The following is a 22,114-nucleotide window of genomic DNA, read 5'->3' as shown; positions in this document are numbered from 1 at the left end:
GTGACATGTCTATCGACCTTCTAGTGTATGCAGAGTTGTGTCAGGAGATTAACATGGGACCATAGGATACTTCATACTTGCAGCATCTACTTACTCAATTCGTTGACCAATCTCTTATAAAGGTACATAAGATATGCATTTTAAGAGAGATTTTTTTAAAATGATTTATATTACTGTGCTTTGTATAATTTAAATTGATTACTCTAACACCATCTTTTATCTGTGCAGGTGACATTTTCAGGATGAGTCGAGGGATGAGCGATGAGGAGTTGCAAGACATCTTTGCACGCATGTCTCCAGACTAGCTTGCGAGATTCAGAGAGATGGTAGACCAGGAGCTGTCTCGTTCTTCATCAACGTGCTTTGCTAGATCTCCTTCAGCGCGATCGGATGCTTTGGCTTCGAGCAGACGATCTCGACGCTCACAACTTGGGCCAGAGGGAGGGAGTGCATCGGGATCAGGGGGATGCTGCTATGGAGACACGGATGTGGTGTCTCCATCTCATCATTCAGTTGGAGCTGTGTCACCTCCAGGATTTGTCACACCTGTGGGGACGTCTACTCCAGTTACTCCGGCTTTTGCGCAGCCGTCAGCAGCAGCAGGTGTCACCCCTTTGGGTGCCACTCTGAGAGAGATTACCCCCGTCGGTACACCGGATATAGAGGGGTCTCCTGGATATGCCCAGGAGCGTAGACGCAGATGGGAGAGGACCCATCTTAGGTAGACTCCTAGGGGTTATGGATATCTAGTCGATAGTAGGTCAGGAGCCATCATCATGAATGATGAGGAGAGGAGGGTGATGGCTCGCATGAGAGAGTTGTGCCAACAAGTTTTTCGACACAACATCCTGGATCATTGGAAGAACATACCGGAGGGGAGCAAGGACTACATAGTAGCATCCTTGCACAAGGAGTTTCCGGTGCCAGTTGCAGTAGATAGATTATCTACGGGCTGGATGATGGATTGCATGCGTGCATACATGTCAATAGACGATCCGATGCACGCAAGGCAATCAAGAAAGGGGCTGCAAAGCCCGACTGGTTAGATGCAGACGACTGGCGCCGACTGAGGGAGGAGGCTACAGATTCTCTAGGACGTTGGAGTCAGCAGCGCGAGGCAGCGAGGGTACGACTCGAGGCCGGAGTGGTCCATCATCTTGGGAGTGGCGGCCACATGACATATTTGGAGGACTTTGTAAGTTTTTCTTTTGTTTTGCTTTTTTTTTTTTTGAAATATTCTTTGTACTGACAATCATGTTTCTAACAGTTAGCATTTTATTTCCTTTGCAGCACTCCATTACAAATCGCGACCCGATAGGCCTTGAGACTCGATATGCAGGGAGGCATGGTCTCAACACATTGATCGACCGATTGTATAGACGCGGCGGCCCTGTAAGTCACTCATCTTTCTTGTTCGTAGTTACTATGAGATATTTGAATGCATTATTGTATGGTGGATTGATGTGTTGTTTCTTTTTCTGCAGAGTCTGTTCGATGCTCCTTTGCGGCGGGACGAGCTTTCGGGGGACGAGGACTTGTAGCTCGCCCTTGGATCCTTGGAGCTCACAAACCTTTATTTTTTAGTCGCCTAATCTATGTAGACATTTTCTATGTATTAGTGATATCCTGTCATGATTGTACCAATCGCTTTTTATGCGATCATGTATTTATTTCATGTATCAGTTTTATGATTTTCACTATACATTCTTTTTGTTTGCAAGCGCTTTGTATACTGTAAATTTTTTTTTATCCCTGTTATCGTCGCTATTAGCGTCGCAAATTTACTGCTCGCGTCGCTATTGCCGTCGCTATGCGCGTCGCAAATTTACTGGTTGCATCGCTATTGGCATCGTTATCAGCGTCGCAAATGCGGCGCTGATAACGACGCCAATAGCGACGTTTCTATGGCGTTGTTAATAACGACGCTTTTTGCGACGAGGGGGCAAATTTTGTTGTTTGTATTTTCGTCGCTTTAAACGTTGGTATAAGGTCTATATCTTGTAGTGAATCATAGAGAATTATAAAGCTCCTATTAAATTGTAATGTAATTTTTTTACTCATGATATAATGTAATCATTTTGGTCCACAAATGACGATTTGTTATTCATAGAATCACTGCAAAGATTATACCAAAATTTTTTTAAATAGTACTTATCAATGTGTATAATTCCATGTTTCTGGGGCAACAATATTTGTGAGCAAAAGAAAGATTCAAAATTATTTATACATGCATACTTATGGTCCAAAACTCACAACACTAGGAGACAAACAACTTATACATGATACAGAGCTCTCAGCTCTTTTTCCAATTATAGCACCATTTACCTTGAACTTATATCCAGGAGTAACATTCTCTAGAAACTCTAAGGTGCCTCTTACATCCTTAAGACTCCACTTTGAAGTAATGTTCACCTCCTTTACTTCTTGGGCGGTAACTTGCACTGTAAGTTTCAATGTTTTACAATCAATATCTGAATCTAAACGAACCCAAGCACCCAATCTAAGTTTGTATCTTTTGTAATCAAAACCTATGATAAGAGATTGTCAAGATATATTATAGGATAAACCCAATGATTGAGGGCACACATTGCACCTTATAAAGTCACATTTGTGGTCAAATTCCTTGACTTTCCAACATAGACCTAAAAAATTTTCCAAATTTTTCTCTGGAATTTTTTTGTTTAGCCATGAAACCTTCATCCGTTGTACACATGCTGTTTTAAAGAAAGCTACAAAAACATGCAAGGGTAAAAACCACGATAAGTGTACTCTTCTCGAGATCCTTCCAGGAGTCATAGCCTTTTGAAAATCTTGAGCAATCTTGAGTTTAAAACTCTCCATTGTTGCCTCATCAGGCATCTCCCAATCCAAAGATGAGAGGCTTGGTAACTGCAGATCTTCAAGGTATCCATACACACCTTGTCTTGAAGGAACCACATATTGTGCATAATACACAAAAATGTCACTTTCATGAAAAAAAACTAGTGGTTTGATCAGCATAAATTATGTCTGCAAATTCTTTATGAATGGCATGGAATGTTTCGCTAAGGCTCTCCACAGGTTGCCACTCGAAACTTGTTGATGGAAATATATCTACAACCAACAATCCATTATTTAGCATATGCTTCAAACAAAACCATATACTCACCTAAACCTTACAACTCAAAATTACAACGTGCTTGTTGGGAAAAATATTCCTGTGGAGCCAATTGCATATCTCTAGCCATGTAGACATGTTGCACCAAAGCAAACCAGCCTGGATGCGTGGTTTTGAAGGCAAAGATATGTCCCTTCCAATGATATTTGATATCCCCTTGTTTTGTTTTTTTCACTCTGTGAGAGCCCTTGCAAGATGATAGCATTGTAGCCCAATGATTTATAGTAAATATTTTGGGCTCCCATTCTCCATTTGCACTCTTGCTATACATGGTGCAAGAGTTTATGGAATGAGAAGGATGCCTTGTGGATGCCATGTAAAAGACAACGAGTATGTAGACAATGTGCAGAGAAAGAAACCTAAAGAGAGAGGTCAAGGAGACAAATTAAAAATACTACAAGTACCAAGAAGTTTTAAAATTCTCCGGATTTTCAAAATGATCTTAATTAACTGAACTTTGTCATGTCTTTGTTAGAGGTTTTGACAGCTTTTATTAGTTAATAGGGGCCGTTGGGACTACCAAAACTTGTCAGAGTTCGAAGATTTTGGCTAAATAGGAGGGGAGAACCACAAAATAAACTCTACTATCTCAAAAGCAGAGGAGAATAAAATACCATATTTTTGTCCACGTGGAAAAATCTCTTTGGTCTTTTCTTTAATCCATGAATTAACAAAAGTGCCATTTTTTACGTTGTTCGGCCCTAATACTTGTATTTATATTTTGAATTATAACTAATTGAAAATAATAATTAAATGATAAATTAATTATATTTACTTGTTAACTCTATGTCAAATTGAAAAAACTTTCTACTTTTGATATCTAGCAATGCAAGTTGGCATGAAATGTTACACCATTGATGGAATATTTTGGTAAAACTCATCAATCTATGGAATATGGTAACCAAGTGTACCTAGCAATTACGAATTATTCCAAATATTCTAACCTTTCCTCAATAAACTACTACGTTTTGAAGTGATGTAATAAACTATCGTCTCTGATAGTTAGTGTATATTTCTTGTATATGAGAAGTTACTAATTAGTTTTTATTTCGAATTCAAATATAAGGTTGGTCATTCATAGCTTGAGGGAATTGCATTAATGTTGTTTTACTATGGGTCTAATGATAAAAAAATTTAAGGTTATGTTGAGTTATGAGTAATACCACATATATTGCAATACGACAATAGATTACATAACATTGGCTTGTTTGTGATTCTTTTAAATTCATAATTAAAGATACAGATGATGACAGTGATTGTTACATGATAAACCTAATACAAGACAAACATTAGAATGTAGAAAATGTCAAGTTTATTGGTGTAATGAGGGATTCAAGCATGGTAGATAAGGTTTGCAATGAGGGTGGGCCTAGAAAATGCATATGTGAAGGCTTGAAGATATAGGAATTATAAACTACAAAGAAAGCAATGAAGTTAATTATAGTTTGCACAAGCAAGGTGACAATCCAAAGCAAGTTTTAAAAAAAACTCAAGAGCACATTAATTTCAAAGTCTATACTTGAAATCTGGTTAGATCAATGTGAGAAGACTCGTAAGAAGTTGAGGGAGCAAAACCCATCATGAGATGATAGATTTGAGATTATTACAAAAGATCTTGATGGTACACCCTTAGCTTGAGTATGGTGCCATGAAAGTGAAGCTCCTTATGGATTAAGACTCATTGACAAGCAATCTGTTTACTCATGTATTTCTAATTTCATGAGAACCCATGTGCTAGAAGGTTAAGTACATCAAAGAAGATATTTGATTAATTGAGGGTGAAAGGTGGGAGCAATATCTGGGTCAAACGATGTAGAAGAAAGAAATGAAGATAATATAGCTATAGTTTTAGCTACAATACAGGAGATGGCTATTTTTAATAGTACTCGTCAAGGTAAGTGACTTCTTTCTAACCATTAAAACCTTGAGTAAAATACTTTTTTCATACATGAAAATTATTACTTTATGAAAGAGTTGGACTTAAGCTATCTTTGGGTTTGTCTTGAGATCATTTTACTATATGTTTCCTATGGCTGATTTCTAATCATTTTGAATATTAATTTGTGAGAGTTTTGACATCAAATCTATGATTTTGAGCTCATTGAGATAACCTTGGATGATTACAAAGATAAAGGGAGAGTAAGAGTTGTATGCAATTATGATCAGAAATGATTTTATTTGTAGCATCCACGATCAAACTTGCTCACAACTCTTACAAAGAGGATATACCTCCATAAAAGGAGATCGCTCCAATGATAATATATACTAAGAGTTAGTCTTGTATTTGCACATGGAAAAAAATCAAACAATACACATATAACTTCATAGTAATCTTAAACGGAGTACTAAAAAGATATATGATAAATGTACACCAAATATAGGCTAGTGTAGTATACACTTAGCCACATACACTGCACTTTAGAGAGGGAAAATGTGTGGTCATGAAGGAATAACTTGCCCTTTATAAGGAGGAAGGCTGCCTTGAGATAATGGGGTATTGAAGAGGGGTGATAGGTAAGGAGGAGTCCGCTTTTGGAGTTGATGCATCCTTATGACTATCATAGTTATGATTTCTTTTATGCTTAGCATTTTCGCGGACTAGTGAGGGGTGTAACCGCATGGTAGCTAGCTCGCCTACTAACTGTGCCAGGATGAATATGTAGGAAAAGTTGGTTTGATTATTAAAGTATTGCCAATGACGTGGAATGAGGTGCCGCATGGAGGATTCATTATGACGGATTAATGTGAAGATTCGAAAGCTAAAAGATTTGTAAGGCATAGATAGTGAAAGAAAAATATTTGGACATGTTATGATTATGTAAGGTACCAAAGTTACTAGTATAAGGATTAAATATCCAACCTCTTTTTTAAATTAGGGTTATGGGGTGACACAAGCTTATCTGTAAGAAGAATAAGGGGGTGCAAAGATTGGCCTTGCAAAATTGGGTGCATGAAATGGAAATGTGTACAACATTCCTCAGTTTCCAAGAGTGCACACATATGCATGTGTGCTAGTTCCTTTGTGCCTATGAGTGAATGAAGTTAAAGGTCTATATATGTGTGCTTGGACTTGTGGAAGAAGGATAGAGTGTGTAGTGAACTAAGAGACATTAGGTAATTAGTTCAATGGTTATACTTGAAAATTAGCCTACTTGGTGTTGATTGTGGAGGGAGCTCACACTCAACCGCCGAGACCCACGGATTGCTTATTGTTTCAAGCGTTTCAAGCAAGCTCTAATGGATATGTGTTACCTAGCTGATGGGCCTTTGAACCTATGAGTATAATGAGATTACCTTGATGCTGAAATGAGTTGCCTCCTCCCTCGCACACACCGATAGCTCCACTATCCTAGATACTAGCTCAAGCATCCTCAATCCTCCTCCATCGAGCTCCATCCACCATAGCCACACACGTGCAAGAAAAGAGAATAGAAGAAGAGAAGAGGAGACGGTGAAGAGATTCACCCTCTTGATCCCTCACTCCCACACACTCACTCCCTCACACTCCCTCTCTCAAGAGCACACACACAAGCAAGGTGAAGTGAAGAAGAGAAGAAGAGAGGACTCTTGTTAGCCACACACCAAAGAATGAGCTTCCATTCACTTTTTGAACTTTATATACAAGCCCTAAAATCCCATGGATACCCATCCCTTTTTACATGAGTGACCATTATGGCAAGGTCCCTTTTTCTATTTCCCTCTTCTTGCCTCATGCCTTAAGCCTACACCCGTCTATTCTTTTACAAATGGCATAGGAGGGAGCCTGACACTCTTTTACAAGAATTTTTAGAGTTTTTTGAGGTGCCTTCTATTTAAAATTGCACTTTTTGCCTTAGCTTACCTTTAGGGGCTACCTGTGCACCTTTGCTCTTTTTCTGTCCTTTTTTTGATCTTTGCTTCATATTTCCGCCATCTCAAATTGTGCACATTTGCTCTTTTTCTGTCCCTTTTCTGCTCTTTGCTTCATATTTCCACTATCTCGAATTGAGGTTAACATTACCCCCCTCCGAGACAAGTGCCAGTCCCATGGCACTCAGTTCTTTGTTGTGGAAGGGTGGTGGACTCTGGGCAAGTGGTTGGTGGGGTGATGATAGGGCCACATGTGGACTCTGTTGATTGGGAAGCTTTGGTAATGATTTGGATAGAGAACCCAAGGTATATTGAGTGCATGATGGGGGCCTCCGAAGTTGGTGGTTTGCAGCATCTTGTTGTACGTAAAAGAAGAAAGTGCTCCACCCAGGGGAAGCGTCTACCTCACCATGTAGTGCACTGTGCTCGTGCTGGTGGAACGAGGAGTTGGGTCTAACCATAGGAAAGCCTTGTTGATGTCCCACATTTGAGGACCCCGTTCATGTGAAGGGAGGTGCGGAGTGTGTAGCTTTGGGGTGACAGGTCTAACCATAGGCGAGTGTTACCTCCCTAGGTATATCCTGGCCTTGAGGCGCCCTAAGCATGAAGTGGGGAGTCAAAAAGAGCTAGGGGGTTAGGAATGGATCCAGTCGGCCAAGGCCACTGGATGTGCCCAACTTGAGGACCCCTAGGTGCAGTGCTGTGAGCTATATGCTGCGAATTGTGTTTGGACGTGTGGTGTGCTCCTTTCATTGTTATTTTCTTGTTGTCTTTGTATTTGGAATTCTCTTTTCTTTTCTTTGCTTTTTTTAAAAACTAAACTTGCTAAGTTACATGATTCGGGCAGTAGCTAATTTCTAGTTATCATCATCAGAATGTGGTGGGGAAGGGGATTTAATGGAGTGACTAAAAAATTTCCAGATTTGCATGTAATCCTTAAGGTTCAAGTGGACATGGAGAGAGGTGGTGGAGAGGAATGGGTGGTTACAATGGGTGAATTGGCCATCACTCATATCCTCAAGAATAGATAGGTAGAAGGAAGGTAGAAGGCTTGCTCACATCATTAGGTGGGTCATTGCGCAACTATGTATGGCATTAGGATAAAAAAAGAGTGGAGGGAGGCCATGTTTTACCACCGGGTGGGGATCCTACTTAAGTAAGTTTTTTAATAGCCTAAGGTAGTTGCATGTGGTAATGAAGGTGGGATTGGGACATGAGGAGAAGTTAGCAATGAAGTGGGTCATGGTAGCATCTAGGCTTTTTGAGGTGAAAGTGAGGGCTTGTGCTAAGGTAGTAGTATGGGGGTTACATATGATGGGGAAGTCATAGCGACCATGGATATTGGTATCAAAATCTACTCCTACCCTACAAGGATATGCCATGAAGGTGGGCTTGTTTCTCTTAGAGGGAAGAGTATTACAAAAATCCATCCAGGAGAACACATTGTCGTCGCAAATGCGTCTCCGCCACAGTGGCTGGTGCTCGAATCAGATCGAGGCACTTTAAAAACCTTATTTTGCCAATACTCCGCATCCTCGATGCCCCAGTGGGTGGGATTCTTCTCTCTTTCTTCCAGCCATTGTTGGCCTAGCTAGCTTCCAACGCCGATCATCTCTTCAACTACTAAGGGGAAGGACTCTACGCAAGCCGTTGGGGAGGAGGAAGCTGAAGTTAAAAGGTTGTTTCTCTTTTTCTTGTCTCTCCCAACTACGAGTTCTACATGGAAGCTGGCCGGTAGGTCACCTGGGCATGGTGGACGAGGTGCAGATGACAGTGCCATAGGTTTGGCCCTCAATCTCTCTCTAGCTTCTTCCACCATTTTCTTTCTCTTTTCCCTTTAGGTAGTTTTTCTTTCCTTAGATGTGTCTATTGATTGCAGCTGTTCTTCAGAGTGGGGTAAAGGGGGTTGCAGGATCACTTCTTGTTCAAATATGCCCATGTCAAAATGCAACTTAGCTTCACCCCTTTGGCGATCTTCTTGCTGTACCTCCTCTACAAACCCTAGTGTATCAATCTCCTAGGGGGTTAGGCTGGCCAACAACAGGTACTTCCGTTGTTCATCAAGGCTAAACCCAACTACAACAAGTTGTGGTGGCATGTGTAGCCATGCTTGCAGAGCTCTGCTTGCTATGCTTAGCTTCTTCTTTACCACCTCAAGGGACTCCCCTTCCTCCATGTGAGTGGCATCCATCTGAGTATTCAGGAAAGCTGCTTGTTGAGTAGTGAAGCCCACTTGGCTTGTTTCTACTCTACTTTTTGCTAGGACTTTCTCTTTTTCCGCGAGAGCCGGCAACACGCCAAGGTATTCACTCTTCGTTCATTTTGGCCTACCCACTCTTTGGCTCTCTTTTTCATCTCTTGGTCTTCCAATTCCCTGCTCGTTCTCTCTTGCTCTTTTCTTTCAAGGCTCAACTTTTCAGTCATCGTTTCCATCTCTCTATGGTGTTGCTCCTTTTTATTCTTCCTTTCTTTTTTCCTTACGGCAAACTCTTCCATGCCTCATTCGATCTGTTTTGTTTTTGCTGCCAAATCCTCAAGTTGCATGATTAAAAGTTTATATCATCTTTGCATTTTCACTAGCTCATAATTTTCATCTTCAAGCCGTTGCCGGAACTTTCCTTCTTGTCATCTTTGCCTTTAGTTCCTGTTTTAGATCAAATATCTCCTTTTTTTGCATAGCTATTTGCCTCGTCTTTTCAAGCTGGAAGGTTGCCACTAACCCCTTTTCCTCTTTCAACTTGGCCACCGCTATCTTTCTTTCGTCCTTTGCCTTCTCTAGCTGAGAAAGCCATTCAACAACATATTCATCATAGTTTGCTGATGGCATCATAGTAGTAGGGATTGGAGTGGTCGAAGCTTCCAGATTTTGGCGTTTTAGAGCCTGCCTAGAATTGGCATCTGTGGCCAGTCTTTTCTACCTAGTGGCCATAGTCTGCACACTCTTTCCTTGGGCTAGTTCCTTATTAAAGAAGTATTGCATCCAGACCACAAAATTGTTTACGTAGGCGCTAGCTAGGATGCTTGGAGTGAGAGTGGTTGCTTCACTGGTGGGCACCAACAAGGGCAGGATGGGATGGATTGAAGTGAGAGTGGTTGCTTCATTGGTGGGCACGAACAGGGGCAGGATGGGATGGATTGGAGTGAGAGTGGTTGCTTCACTGGTGGGCACCAACAGGGGAAGGATGGGATGGATTGGAGTGAGAGTGGTTGCTTCACTGGTGGGCATCAATAGGGGCAGGATGGGATGGATGGAAGCCTTGCCCTTGCCTTAGATGACCATAGGCGGTATGACTTTGGGTACATGAGTGCTTGAGCCAGGTCCCTCATTGCTGGGCAACGGACTCAAAGCCCCTAGGTCATTGAGTCGACATTGCTGTTCTATGGACCGGCGAGTTGCTTCGGCCATGTATTTGCTTTTTAGCTTCTTCCTTCTATTTCTTCTTCCTCTCTTCAGCCTCTTTTTCCGACTCCTTCTTGGCTTTTCTGGCTTCCTCTTTCAACTCCTGCCTCTTGATTTTTCTTCTTCTCCCTCTCTTCAGCCTCTCTTAGGGATTTCCTTTTGGCTCTCTCTAGATCTTCTTTTTCCTTCTTCCTGCCCTCATCCTATTTCTTCTTCTGAGCTATCTTTTTAGTGGGCTTCTTTGATTTTTTCCTTCTGGATTGAGCCTCCTAATCCTCCTTCTTTGTCTCTTAGTTTCTATCTTGTCACTCGATGGCTCTTTCTCCTGGTGGATTCGTAACCTATTTGAAGTTTCATCTTCTCCTTGCTGAGCTTCTTTTATAGGTTTCTGGATGATGGCTTTCAGCACACTTCCATATCTAATGAAAGAGGCTTTCGAGGAAGGTTTCTATCTCTTGGTATTTTTAGAGGCTGGGGACTCTCTGCTTGCCAGCCTGTTGCTGCCCACCAGGGGTAGTGCTTTGGCTACTTGGTCTATAGTCTTGCATACGTAGCCATTCCAGTCTACCTCATCAAGGTGTGGGCTACCACATTCTTCAGCATAGGCACACTGATTCATTGCATGAGGGAGTTATAGCGCTGGCTGGAGAAGAGTGAGTGCACCAATTTTTCCTGTCAGGGATATCCTGTATGCTGATACTGTCGTTTGTCAAAACATCCTCCCTCTTCATCTTTAGCATAGCATATACATCTCTCTTTTGTTTCTTCTCCACTTTAGGTTCCAACCCCAATGTCTTCTTCACCAAGGCCTGGTTCAATTGCACTTGCACTTGTTTAGCATTCTTTCCTCTTCTCACACTCACGTTTCGCATTCTTGATCGTGGTTGTACGTGCTTAGAAATTCCACACAATTTGTGTGGTCAGGCTTCTGTGCAAACTTCTTTAGGTACTTCGAGAGGTTACACTGTTCCACTACTCTCCTTACAACCTCCTCCTTTGCTACCACCTCCTCGAGGTTGTGGATACTTCGGAATTTTAGCTGATTATAAACATGATTTTCTATTCTGATGTCGTACTACGCCCTTTCCTCCTCCGTGAAAGGGAGTTGGTGAGCACGATCTTGCTGGGACCTCTTGTCAAGATTGTGGGAGATAAGGAAGGAGTCTCACTTGTAGCTTTCTTGCTTGCACAATGGGGGAATACACACAAAGGTGGAGGCTGAAAACAGTTTTCCTCTTCTTAGTTGTGTAAGCCAAAAAGAACTCTCATACAAAGAAATAGAAGAACCCTATATATGGGTCTCAAACCAAACTCAACTAACTAAGGTGGCATACTAACCAAGCCACGAACTAGAGTAGATAAGGATAGCTATCATGTAGCTATTATTCATGGGCGGTGTACCAACCGCATCTGCAACTAACACGTCGGTGACATAAATGCACAACGGTCACCCTGGCATATCACGAGTGGAGCTCGATATCTCAACACTCCCCCTCGAGCTCAATCCCAATTCCTGCACACCAAGCAGGTCTCTGAACTTGCGCAGCTTCTCTGCGCCCAATGCCTTCGTAAATATGTCAGCTACCTGATCCTCTGTGCTGACATAAACTAGATCAATAAGACCTAGTAAAACCCTCTCCCGCACATAGTGATAATGCACCTCAATGTGCTTTGTTCTAGCATGATAGACTGGGTTATTTGCCAAGTGTATACTACTCATGTTGTCACAATAAATGACAACTGGCCCATCTGTAGACTGATGCATATCATAAAGTAGCTTCTGCAACCAAGCTACCTCACATGCAGCCATTGCTGCACCCCTGTACTCAGCCTCTGTGCTCGACAAGGCAACTGTAGGCTGTTTCTTGCTGCTCCAAGTGACTGCAGCACTCCCAAAAGAGGACACATATCCAGTGGTAGATCGTCTATCAGAAATACTACCAGCCCAATCAGCATCAGTGTATCCATGCAACTGTATCTGAACCCCAGTCTCATAAAATAGTCCATACTGCAATGTGGACTTCACATACCTGAGTATGCGTCTAGCCGCATCCAAATGCGATTTCCTTGGAGCCTGCATAAACTGACTTACCAATCCAACACCATAGCTCAAATCTGGCCTGGTAATAGTCATATAAATCAAACTTCCTACTATGCGTCTGTACATAGTAGGGTCTTCCAGAAGCTCACCTGCATCTACGCTCAGCTTCACATTCTGCTCCAAAGGAACTGAAATAGGCTTACAGCCTGTCATCCCATATTTGGACAGCATGTCCAATCCATACTGCCTCTGCAAGAGCTGTATCCCACTTGGTGATCTAATCACCTCAATGCCCAAGAAATAACGCAGCTCTCCCAAATCCTTCATCTCAAACTTCTGCTTCAATAGCATTTTCACATGAAGGATATCTTCATCACTGTCACCTGTCATAATCAAATCATCAACATAAATGACAAGTAGCATAATACCTTTCTCTGTTTATCTCACATAAAGTGAGAAATCTGCCTTGGAAATCTGAAAGCCAATAGTGACAAGATACTGTCCTATCTTGTTAGACCATGCTCTAGGTGCTTGCTTCAAGCCATACAAAGCTTTCTTCAACCTGCAAACAAACTCAGGATGAACAACATGCACATAACCTGGTGGCTGCTCCATATAGACCTCTTCCTGCAAATCACCATGCAAGAAGGCATTCTTTACATCCATCTGATGTAAAGACCATCCCTTTGATGCAGCCATAGCAATGACTGCTCTTACGGTTGCCATCCTTGCAACCGGACTGAATGTTTCTTCATAGTCAATGCCATATGTTTGTGCATACCCCTTGACTACTAATCTTGCCTTGTATCTGTTCACAGAATCATCAGCATTGTGCTTCACCTTATAAACCCACTTACAGCCAATTGCATTCTTACCTTTAGGCAAAGGTACCAATTCCCATATAGCGTTTGCTTCCAAGGCATCCATTTCTTCATCCATGGCTTTCTTCCATTTTTCTTTTCCCATGGCTTGCTCAAAAGAAGTGGGTTCTGGTTCCTGTATCACCTTGACCATATATGCATAGTGAATGGCTGTAAATCCATCATATTTCAGCCTATCCACAGGATACCTAACTCTGGTAGACCTGCACAAAGTGGGTTCACTCCCAGGTGCTCTCAAAACATCCCTGGTCTTCCTTACTCCAGGTGTAACAATAGAGGGAATACCCAACTCATCATCAATGCTTTGTTCTGAGCCACTGGATTCACCATCCACATAAGAGTGACCTGCATTCACATCAAACATGGGCTGATCAACCTTCTCTTTTCCTTTTCGTGATACCTGCATACCACTATCTGCATTACTTTGAGAAGATTCTCCTGATCTCAATCTGCCTGTCCATGGTGAAGAATGTGAACCACTGCTAGAGGACGCTCCAGGTCCACTAATATTTTGTGACTGCTGCTATGAATTCTGTGCAGCATTACCATTTTGTGCATCTACATCATCAATCACATTTACTGGTTTGTACCAGCTACTCATCTCATCAAAAACAACATCTCTGCTCACTATAAACTTACGAGTAGAAGGGTTATAGCATCTATACCCTTTTTGCTGCAGAGAGTAACCAATAAAGATGCACTTCTCAGCTTTTGGATCCAACTTGGATCTCAGCTCATTTGGCACATGTACATAGGCAATGCAACCAAAAATTTTCAAATGAGAAATATCTGGTTTCCTACCAGTATACCTCTCCTCTGGAGTCATTCCATGTATTGCTGCAGTGGGAGTCCTGTTCATTATGTAGACTGTTGTAGCAACTGCTTCAGCCCAATAAAAATCTGGCAGGTCTTTTTCATTGAGCATGGCACGAGACACCTCTCCAATATGTCTGTTTTTTCTTTTTGCAATTCCATTTTGCTGTGGGGTATAACTGCATGAATATTGCTGCTTTATGCCATGCTCCTGCAAGAACCTTGCAAACTCATTTGAGAGGTACTCTCCCCCTCCATTTGACCTTAGGCATTTTATTTGCAGACCTGTTTCTTTTTCAACCATAGCTTTAAGAGTTTTGAAATGCCCAAACACTTCACTTTTCTTCTTCATAAAATACACCCAAAGTTTTCTGCTATAGTCATCAATAAAAGTGACAAAATAATGACAGCCTCCAAGAGATGCAGCTTTAGTAGTCCACACATCAGAGTGGATTAATTCTAATGGCTTCTCACTCTCTTGAACATGTCTAGGAAATGGTTTCCTTGCCTGTTTTCCAAACTGACAGGCTTCACATATCTTATGCATTTCTGCAACCTTGAATTTGGGAAATCCTGCAACAATATTTTGGGCCTGCATTGATTTAAGTCGCTGTACATTAACATGACCAATGCGTTTATGCCAGATATCAATATATGCAACTACATCGGTCCCATGTGCAAACATTGCTGCACTCAATTCAGACATGTCTGCATCCAACGTAAACATTCTGCCCTTCTTATTTCCTTTTGCTATCAAGCGACCTTTATTTTTCATATCCTCAACAAAGCATCCATGAGGATTAAATCTGACCTGCAAGCCCTGCTCAACCATTTGACCAACAGAAACCAGATTCTTGGTGATATTCGGGACATGAAATACATCGGACAGGTATTTCTTTTTCCCATCCTGCATAGACAACGGAATTTTTCCAATCTGCACAATAGGATGTGCAGTATCATCACCAGTCTCCACAAATCCTGGTTTTTCCATTTTCCTTGCATCCTCCATCCATTCTGCATGACCTGTCATGTGGTTTGATGCACCTGAGTCAACATACCATACATCATTGCTTTCTTCTGCACTTGTCACAGAATTGTTCATGTGCTGCACCATGAACAAATGCTCATTTCTGTCATCACCCTGTCTGCTAGAAGATGCATAATTCCCTTGTTGCAGTTTTCCATTCATGATGTCATTCTGCTTTTTATAGCAGTCTTTAGCCATATGACCCATTTTACCACAGTAGTAGCATTCAACATTACTGTTTGCATTTTGACCTCTTTGCCATCCACCACGACCTCTTTGGCTCCCCCTGCCTCTAGAGCTACCACGTCCTCCTCCATAGGACTGGTTTTCTTGAGTTTGCTGCATATTCTGATTTCTACCACGGCCTCCAAATCGGCCTCCTCTACCTCTGCCTCTACCTCTTCCAGCATTTGAGTAGAAGACAGCTTCTTTTGAAGTTCCTCCTGAAGAAGATGCACCACCATTTCTCTGTTCCTCAGAAATTAGAAGAGCAATCAACTCCTCAAAATCAGGAAATCTTTCACGAACTGAAATGGATGTCCGAAACTGTGCATAATCCTTTCCTAGACCATTCAAGGTCACAGAGACTAAATCATCATCTTCCACTGGTGACCCAATGGAAGCAAGTGCATCTGCAATCTTCTTCACCTTCATGTGGTAGTCATTGATGCTCATACTTTCTCTTTGCACATTATGCAACTCTTGCTTGAGCTGCATTTTCCTGGCTTGCGTATTTGTGCTATACATCTTTGACAGAGTATCCCATGCCTGCTTTGGCGTACTTGCATCCTGAATATGCACAATCATAGAGTCTGAAATGCTGATAGACAGCCAGTACATAACTTTCCTGGCTCTCTCATACCATGCTTTGAATGCCTGCATTTGCTGTTGATTGGGAACATCAGGAAGAACTGGTTCTTCTTCATTTCCTGCAACAAATTCCCAATATCCTTTTCCCATAAGGAAATTCGTCATTCTAAACTTCCATGCTTGGAAGTTGTTCTTGTCAAGCTTTTCAGTGACAATCTGTGAGAGAGAATCAGACGCCATTACAGAATACTGCAAAAAGTTCTGTCACTGCAAAGAACACAGCTTCAGTCTCACAAGGGCAAATCTGCAAAACTGGCGAAAGTGGTATTTGACCACACAGCCACTTTCTAGTGACGATTTTGCATAAACAGGAACCAAGGATGATTTTGTAACTCCCAATGTCTCTGCACATAAGCATACGATGCAATTTCTACAGTAACTTTTCACCGACCTGTAGAACAGTGGCTGCATAGCATAAAACTGGGCTTTTTCCTGAGTGCGTGCAGAAAACTTCCGCCTCCAAAACAGGCCCCGAAATGGCCTCAAATCAAAAAAATAAGGTCGCCAAGGGCTAAAGCTTGCCCGCAGCATATACTGCCCTCTTGCTTCACCGCGAAGGGCGTCTCAACCTGAGACAATGCACTCCTGCACTTTCCGGCTGTGCTACCTGCAGAGATCTGCTCCCAAAATAGAAAATGAAAGCAACACTGCTCCTCTTACCAGAACACCGCGAGCTTGGCTTGCTTTCTTGAGCTCCTTACCACGAACAAGGCTCTGATACCATGTCAAGATTGTGGGAGAGAAGGAAGGAGTCTCACTTGTAGCTTTCTTGCTTGCACAATGGGGGAATACACACAAAGGTGGAGGCTGAAAACAGTTTTCCTCTTCTTAGTTGTGTAAGCCAAAAAGAACTCTCATACAAAGAAATAGAAGAACCCTATATATGGGTCTCAAACCAAACTCAACTAACTAAGGTGGCATACTAACCAAGCCACGAACTAGAGTAGATAAGGATAGCTATCATGTAGCTATTATTCATGGGCGGTGTACCAACCGCATCTGCAACTAACACGTCGGTGACATAAATGCACAACGGTCACCCTGGCATATCACGAGTGGAGCTCGATATCTCAACACCTCTTTTGTTCTTGTCATGAACCATGATTCCCATTAGTGCTTTTAAAACAATTATTTGCTGAAAAGAAAGACTTCATATTTGTTGAATGAAAACCTCAAGCTCCAAAATAGACTTCGCATGAGCCAAGCATAGAAATCTGGATTGTACTCCAACTAAGCTTCACCGTCTAGATCGAAGAGTTGACTACCTAGTGTGTAATGTAAGTAAGGACATCCGTTAGGAAGTCACTGGAATCAACACGGCTAGCAATATGTAACTCTTCCTCAGTCAGGAGACGGTTAGGAGGGCGATGAAGGTAAGGGTGTCCTTTGATGTGCTCTTCCATGGGTCGGCCACAAATAGTTGTTAACACCCTATATGAGGTTGGAGCGACATAATTTTGTAGTCATACTTTGATGTCTTGATTGCACGTCGCTACTCAGCGTTGGTCATTTTTTGGCATCCTTTGAGTTTCCATTGCAATCAAAGAGCGTAGCAGTTCCGTAAGAATGGGGATTCAATTTCAGCAAGCTATTTCAAATCCTTGATTTCTTAGTTAGTGATAGCAGAAGTAGCTCACTTATCGTATGATGTAATGAGACAATGTTTGATGGCTTGCTCTCTAGATATCTTAGTGCTAAGCAACTCTACAAAAATTGAGTGGGGTGCTTTGACAAATTCGAATTTGAATGTGTCCCATGAACAAGGCATCGCATGCACTTCGGTTGCTAAGGGCTCTTGAAACAAGTCCAAGTCCAAGAGGTCAAAGCTCAGAGCCAACGACATGAATGTGGCATCTAAGCACCTAAGGCAAGCAATCACGTCATCCCCTCTATCTTCGGCTAGATCTATGGTGGCCAGTGTCAAGAATGATTTCGTCTAAGGCCTATGGATGGTTGGGGTTTGACAGAACTAGAGAGTGGAGGAGATGGTTGTGGTTTCAGTTGTTCTTGAGATTGCGGTTGGATCCCTTGCACAATGGGTTGGGAGGACTGGACTGCTAATGGGGCATTGCTACTTGCGGATGCGGCTTCCTGAGTCTTGGTAGAGTTACTTGGTACTGGTTTAGGAGTAGAAAGCTAAGATTTGGGCCGATAGACTTGGTTGGTCTTCATGGGCATAATCAATTGTGAGTCTATGGGCTTGGTGTCTCGAGGATTATGCGGCTTTAGGCCTTGACACATTCATTAGGGCCAAAAACGCTTCAAAAAATGCACTTTTGTTAATCACGGGATTAAGAAAAGGGCCAAAGAGAGTTCGCCACGTGTGCAAGAATATGGTATTCTTGTCTCCTCTTTTTTAGAGATAGTGGAGCCCATTTCGTGATTCTCTCTTCTTTTTTAGCCAAAACCCCTAAAGTCTGACATGTTTTGGAGTCCCAAAGACGTTATTTACTTACAAATCTAACAAAATACGTGATAGAGATGTGATGAAATTAATAATGAGTTTTTTGAAAGTCGGGAGATCTTTCAATATTGTTTTAGGCGCCCAATACATACTCATTTGTATTCTTGGCGCTACTTTTTAGTTCATTCACCCCTCTTTGAGCTTCTTTCTCTGCGCTTTCATTCTTTTCATGGATTCCTCCAGGCGCCCTTCTCGTTTGATACACTCTCGCACGGTCTATAGCCAGGGAGCAGATGGAAATTTTGAGCCCAAAACCTTTGCTGTAAACGATTGGGTTACCATGCTGCCATCTTGCAAGGGCTCTCATAAGGTGAAAAGAAGAAAATGAGATGATATAAAACATCACTGGAAGGGGTGTATCATTGCCTTCAAAATTATGCCCGAAGGCTGGTTTATCAAGGTGCAACATGTTTACATGGCCAAGGATATGCACTTGCCTCCAAACGAATGTGTTCCCCAACAAACACATTGTAAGTTATTAGTTGAATAACGTATATAATTCTTTTCCATTTATGCAAGTTCTAACAAACGGTTCGTCATTGTAGATATCTTTCCGTCAACAAGTATTGAATGGCAACCTGTGGAAAGCCTAAGTGGGACTTTCCATGCCATTCATAAGGTATTGGCAGACATTATTTATGCCGATCAAACTGTGTCTTTTTTTAGTGAATGCAAGGTTTTTTATATATTATGCATAGTATGTGGTTCCCTCTAAAGCGGATAGGTATGGGAATATCGAAGATTTGCCATTGCCAAGTCTTTCATCTCTAAACTGGGAGATTCCTGACAAGGTAACTGTGCAGAGTTTCAAATTCAAAATATCTCAGGATATTAAAAAGTCCATGACAGTTGGAAGGATCTCAAGAAGAATATGTTTATCATGGTTTGTACCCCTCCATATCTTCGTGGCTTGCTTCAAAACAGCAAATTTACAAAGAACGAAGGTATCTTGGCTAAGTAGAAACTTTTCGGAAGAGGAGCCTGCCAGCACTGCGAGAAAAAATGTAACAAGTTGGTAAAAAGGGGTCCCTAAAAAAACCAACAATATGAAAGAGACTTACATTCACTCCATCTATCTTAAGTATCTTTGAATCTATTGTCCTGCAGACATTTGAAAAGCACTCTTTTTCCATAAGTATATGTATGACTTTGTGACTTTGCAATGGTACTTCTTGCTAGAGAGAGTTATATGGTTTTCTAGGATCAACAATATCCTCATATGTGGTGTACAAGAAGGTAGTCAGCAGCCTGCCAGCACTACAAATGGAAACATGTAACTAAAATAGATAATCAAATAAAATAAATAATTAACCAAAAAGCAAGCAGTATTCCATTCAACCCACATTCTTCCTTGGCCATGGATACCACTTAGAGAGTTCATGAGGATAATTTCTCTGGTGAGTGTATCCGATGTAATAAAAATTTTTATGGTAGTTGTGATGGAATCAAAAGCTTTGAAAGACATTGTTATATTTGAACTAAATCTAAAAAAAAATACATTGTTATATTTGAACCAAATCTTAAAAAAAATTCCATTGATAACAGTGGATCAACAATACACATAATTTTAGAGATTTATTGGCTAAGAGATGCAATCAATGTCCTAAAGCTAATAGCAAAAATAAAGGAGTGTTATTTGCAATCAATAGCATAATTATTCTATATACTAAAATTTTTTAGAGTCAAAATGCCTTACCTTATGCAATAATAAACTACAGAATCTAACAATTAAATATCCTTTTTACAACTAGCATGGACTTGTCCTCATGAGATATGCTAAGATAGTCCTCTTCCTCAGAAGTGCAAGAAACATTAATAACCATTTGCCCATACACCTCACCCATTCTCTTATAATTAACAGGTCAAATTACATCGATTTTTCTCTTGCAAACATCATCCTCGGTACCTTATTCTGCTAATCATATTAAAATCTTTATTCATTAGGGTGATCTTATGAGCATGAGCAGCAACAATGTAAGGATAATTCATAAATTCATAAAGTCAACCATGTGAGGATAAGTTGATATGACGCGAGAGCAGCAAAGCCAAATTTTCGCAGGGTCATATTCGCACCGTATCGTGGAGCAGTTCATACGGCGCGAGCGTGGCAAAAAGCATAATGTTTGGTACTATACTTTTCACTGCATATCATGGATGACTTGATATGGTGCAAGAGTGGCACAACAAAATCTCCGTAGGGGTCCTCCTCCCTCAGTATCGTGAAGGAGTAAACATGCGCGTGCAAAGTACATCCCCCTTGTAATGACTTATTTTTTGTGAGATCTTAAACCTATCAAAAAAATTCAAAAAAAATTCCATGAGTTTATTAGGCTTTGAATAAAATTTTAGGAATTTTTTCAGATTTTTTTGAGCTCATTTGCTATTTTTAAAAATATTTTTAAGCAAAAAAGGCCTAAAAAAGACCTTAAAAATCACAAAAAAAACCACCAAAAAATAGCATTGCCGATACGGCGCGAATATGGGTATCCGAGGCGCCTCGGATACCCATATTCGAGGCGCCTCGGATACCCATATTCGCGCCGTATCGGCAATGCTATTTTTTTGTGGTTTTTTTTTGTGATTTTTAAGGTCTTTTTTAGGCCTTTTTTGCTTAAAAATATTTTTAAAAATAGCAAATGAGCTCAAAAAAATCTTAAAAAATTCCTAAAAAATTTTCAAAGCCTAATAAACTCATGGATTTTTTTTTGAATTTTTTTAGCTCTTTTGCTATTTTAAAAATATTTCTAAGCAAAAAATGGCCTAAAAAAGACCCAAAAAATCACAAAAAAACCATTGCCGATACAACGCGAATATGGTACCCCCTCGGATTCATCAAATTTTAACTTTCTTCTACCCCCACTGTCCTTCCCATCTAGATACACTCTTCTTGCAGTTTGCTTTGTCATTGCCATCCAGAAAAAGCAATAATAACAACCAGAAGGACAATAACTGAAAGAGAAATTAGCGAGGAAAGTGACGAAATAAGCAAATCCAATACGGCGCAATATGAACAAAGCCAACACAATGGAACAGCGCCTTCGCTCCGTATTGGAGATCACATGCCGATACGGCGCGATATGGAGGAGACGAGCAGACCGTTTGGACGCTATCGCTCCGTATTGGAGATCACATGCCGATACGGCGCGATATGGAGGAGACGAGCAGACCGGTTGGACGCTATCGCTCTGTATTGGAGGTCAGATGCCGATACAGCGCGAAAAGGAGGAAACGAGCACACCGTTTTGAAGCTATCGCTCCGTATTGGAGATCAGCTGCAGATACGGCGCGATATGGGAAAAACCAACACTGCGTAAGGACACCCTCGCTCCGTATTGGCACGATATGGAGGAAACTGCTGATACGGCGCGATATGGAGGAAACGAGCACACCGTTTGGACGCCCTCGCTCCGTATCGGCACACCTCTTTATGGTCTGTATGCCACGTGTCAAGTAATGACCGGTCCACTTGTTCACCACGTGGTCATCCGCCACGTGTTGCCCAACGGCTTTTGGATTGTCTTGCCCAATATTCATGACTGATTTGTTGGCCCGTAGCGTTAAGACTTTGCCTAAGCGATACTCCTTGTGGCGCAGTCGCATCTCTCGATTTTG

General features: G+C 41.5%; 1 protein-coding gene across 6 annotated transcripts in view; it reads right to left on the bottom strand.

The window, feature by feature from the left end:
* The window catches only part of LOC148037166 (GDSL esterase/lipase At4g10955-like), a 97,397-nt gene that overhangs the window by 35,749 nt on the left and 39,534 nt on the right, over nucleotides 1-22,114 (bottom strand). The window contains exon 3 of one of the 6 annotated variants that reach the window (XM_087677252.1): nucleotides 2,680-3,093. The exons of 3 other annotated variants lie outside the window; for them this stretch is intronic. In XM_087677252.1, coding sequence (XP_087533378.1) covers nucleotides 3,045-3,093 — 49 coding nt within the window. In that variant the 3' untranslated portion in view covers nucleotides 2,680-3,044. Of the gene's footprint in view, nucleotides 1-2,679; nucleotides 3,094-19,339; nucleotides 19,493-19,653; nucleotides 19,760-22,114 lie in introns of those variants that run through there. 2 more of the 6 variants (XM_087677253.1, XM_087677250.1) reach the window with 2 other exon arrangements.

Source organism: Lygodium microphyllum, chromosome 4, assembly GCF_053477565.2.
Source record: "Lygodium microphyllum isolate KBCC chromosome 4, Lygodium_microphyllum_v1.1.10, whole genome shotgun sequence".
Classification (NCBI taxonomy): domain Eukaryota; kingdom Viridiplantae; phylum Streptophyta; class Polypodiopsida; order Schizaeales; family Lygodiaceae; genus Lygodium; species Lygodium microphyllum.
Note: the sequence above shows the minus strand (reverse complement) of the source record. Positions and strands in the feature narration are given on the sequence as shown.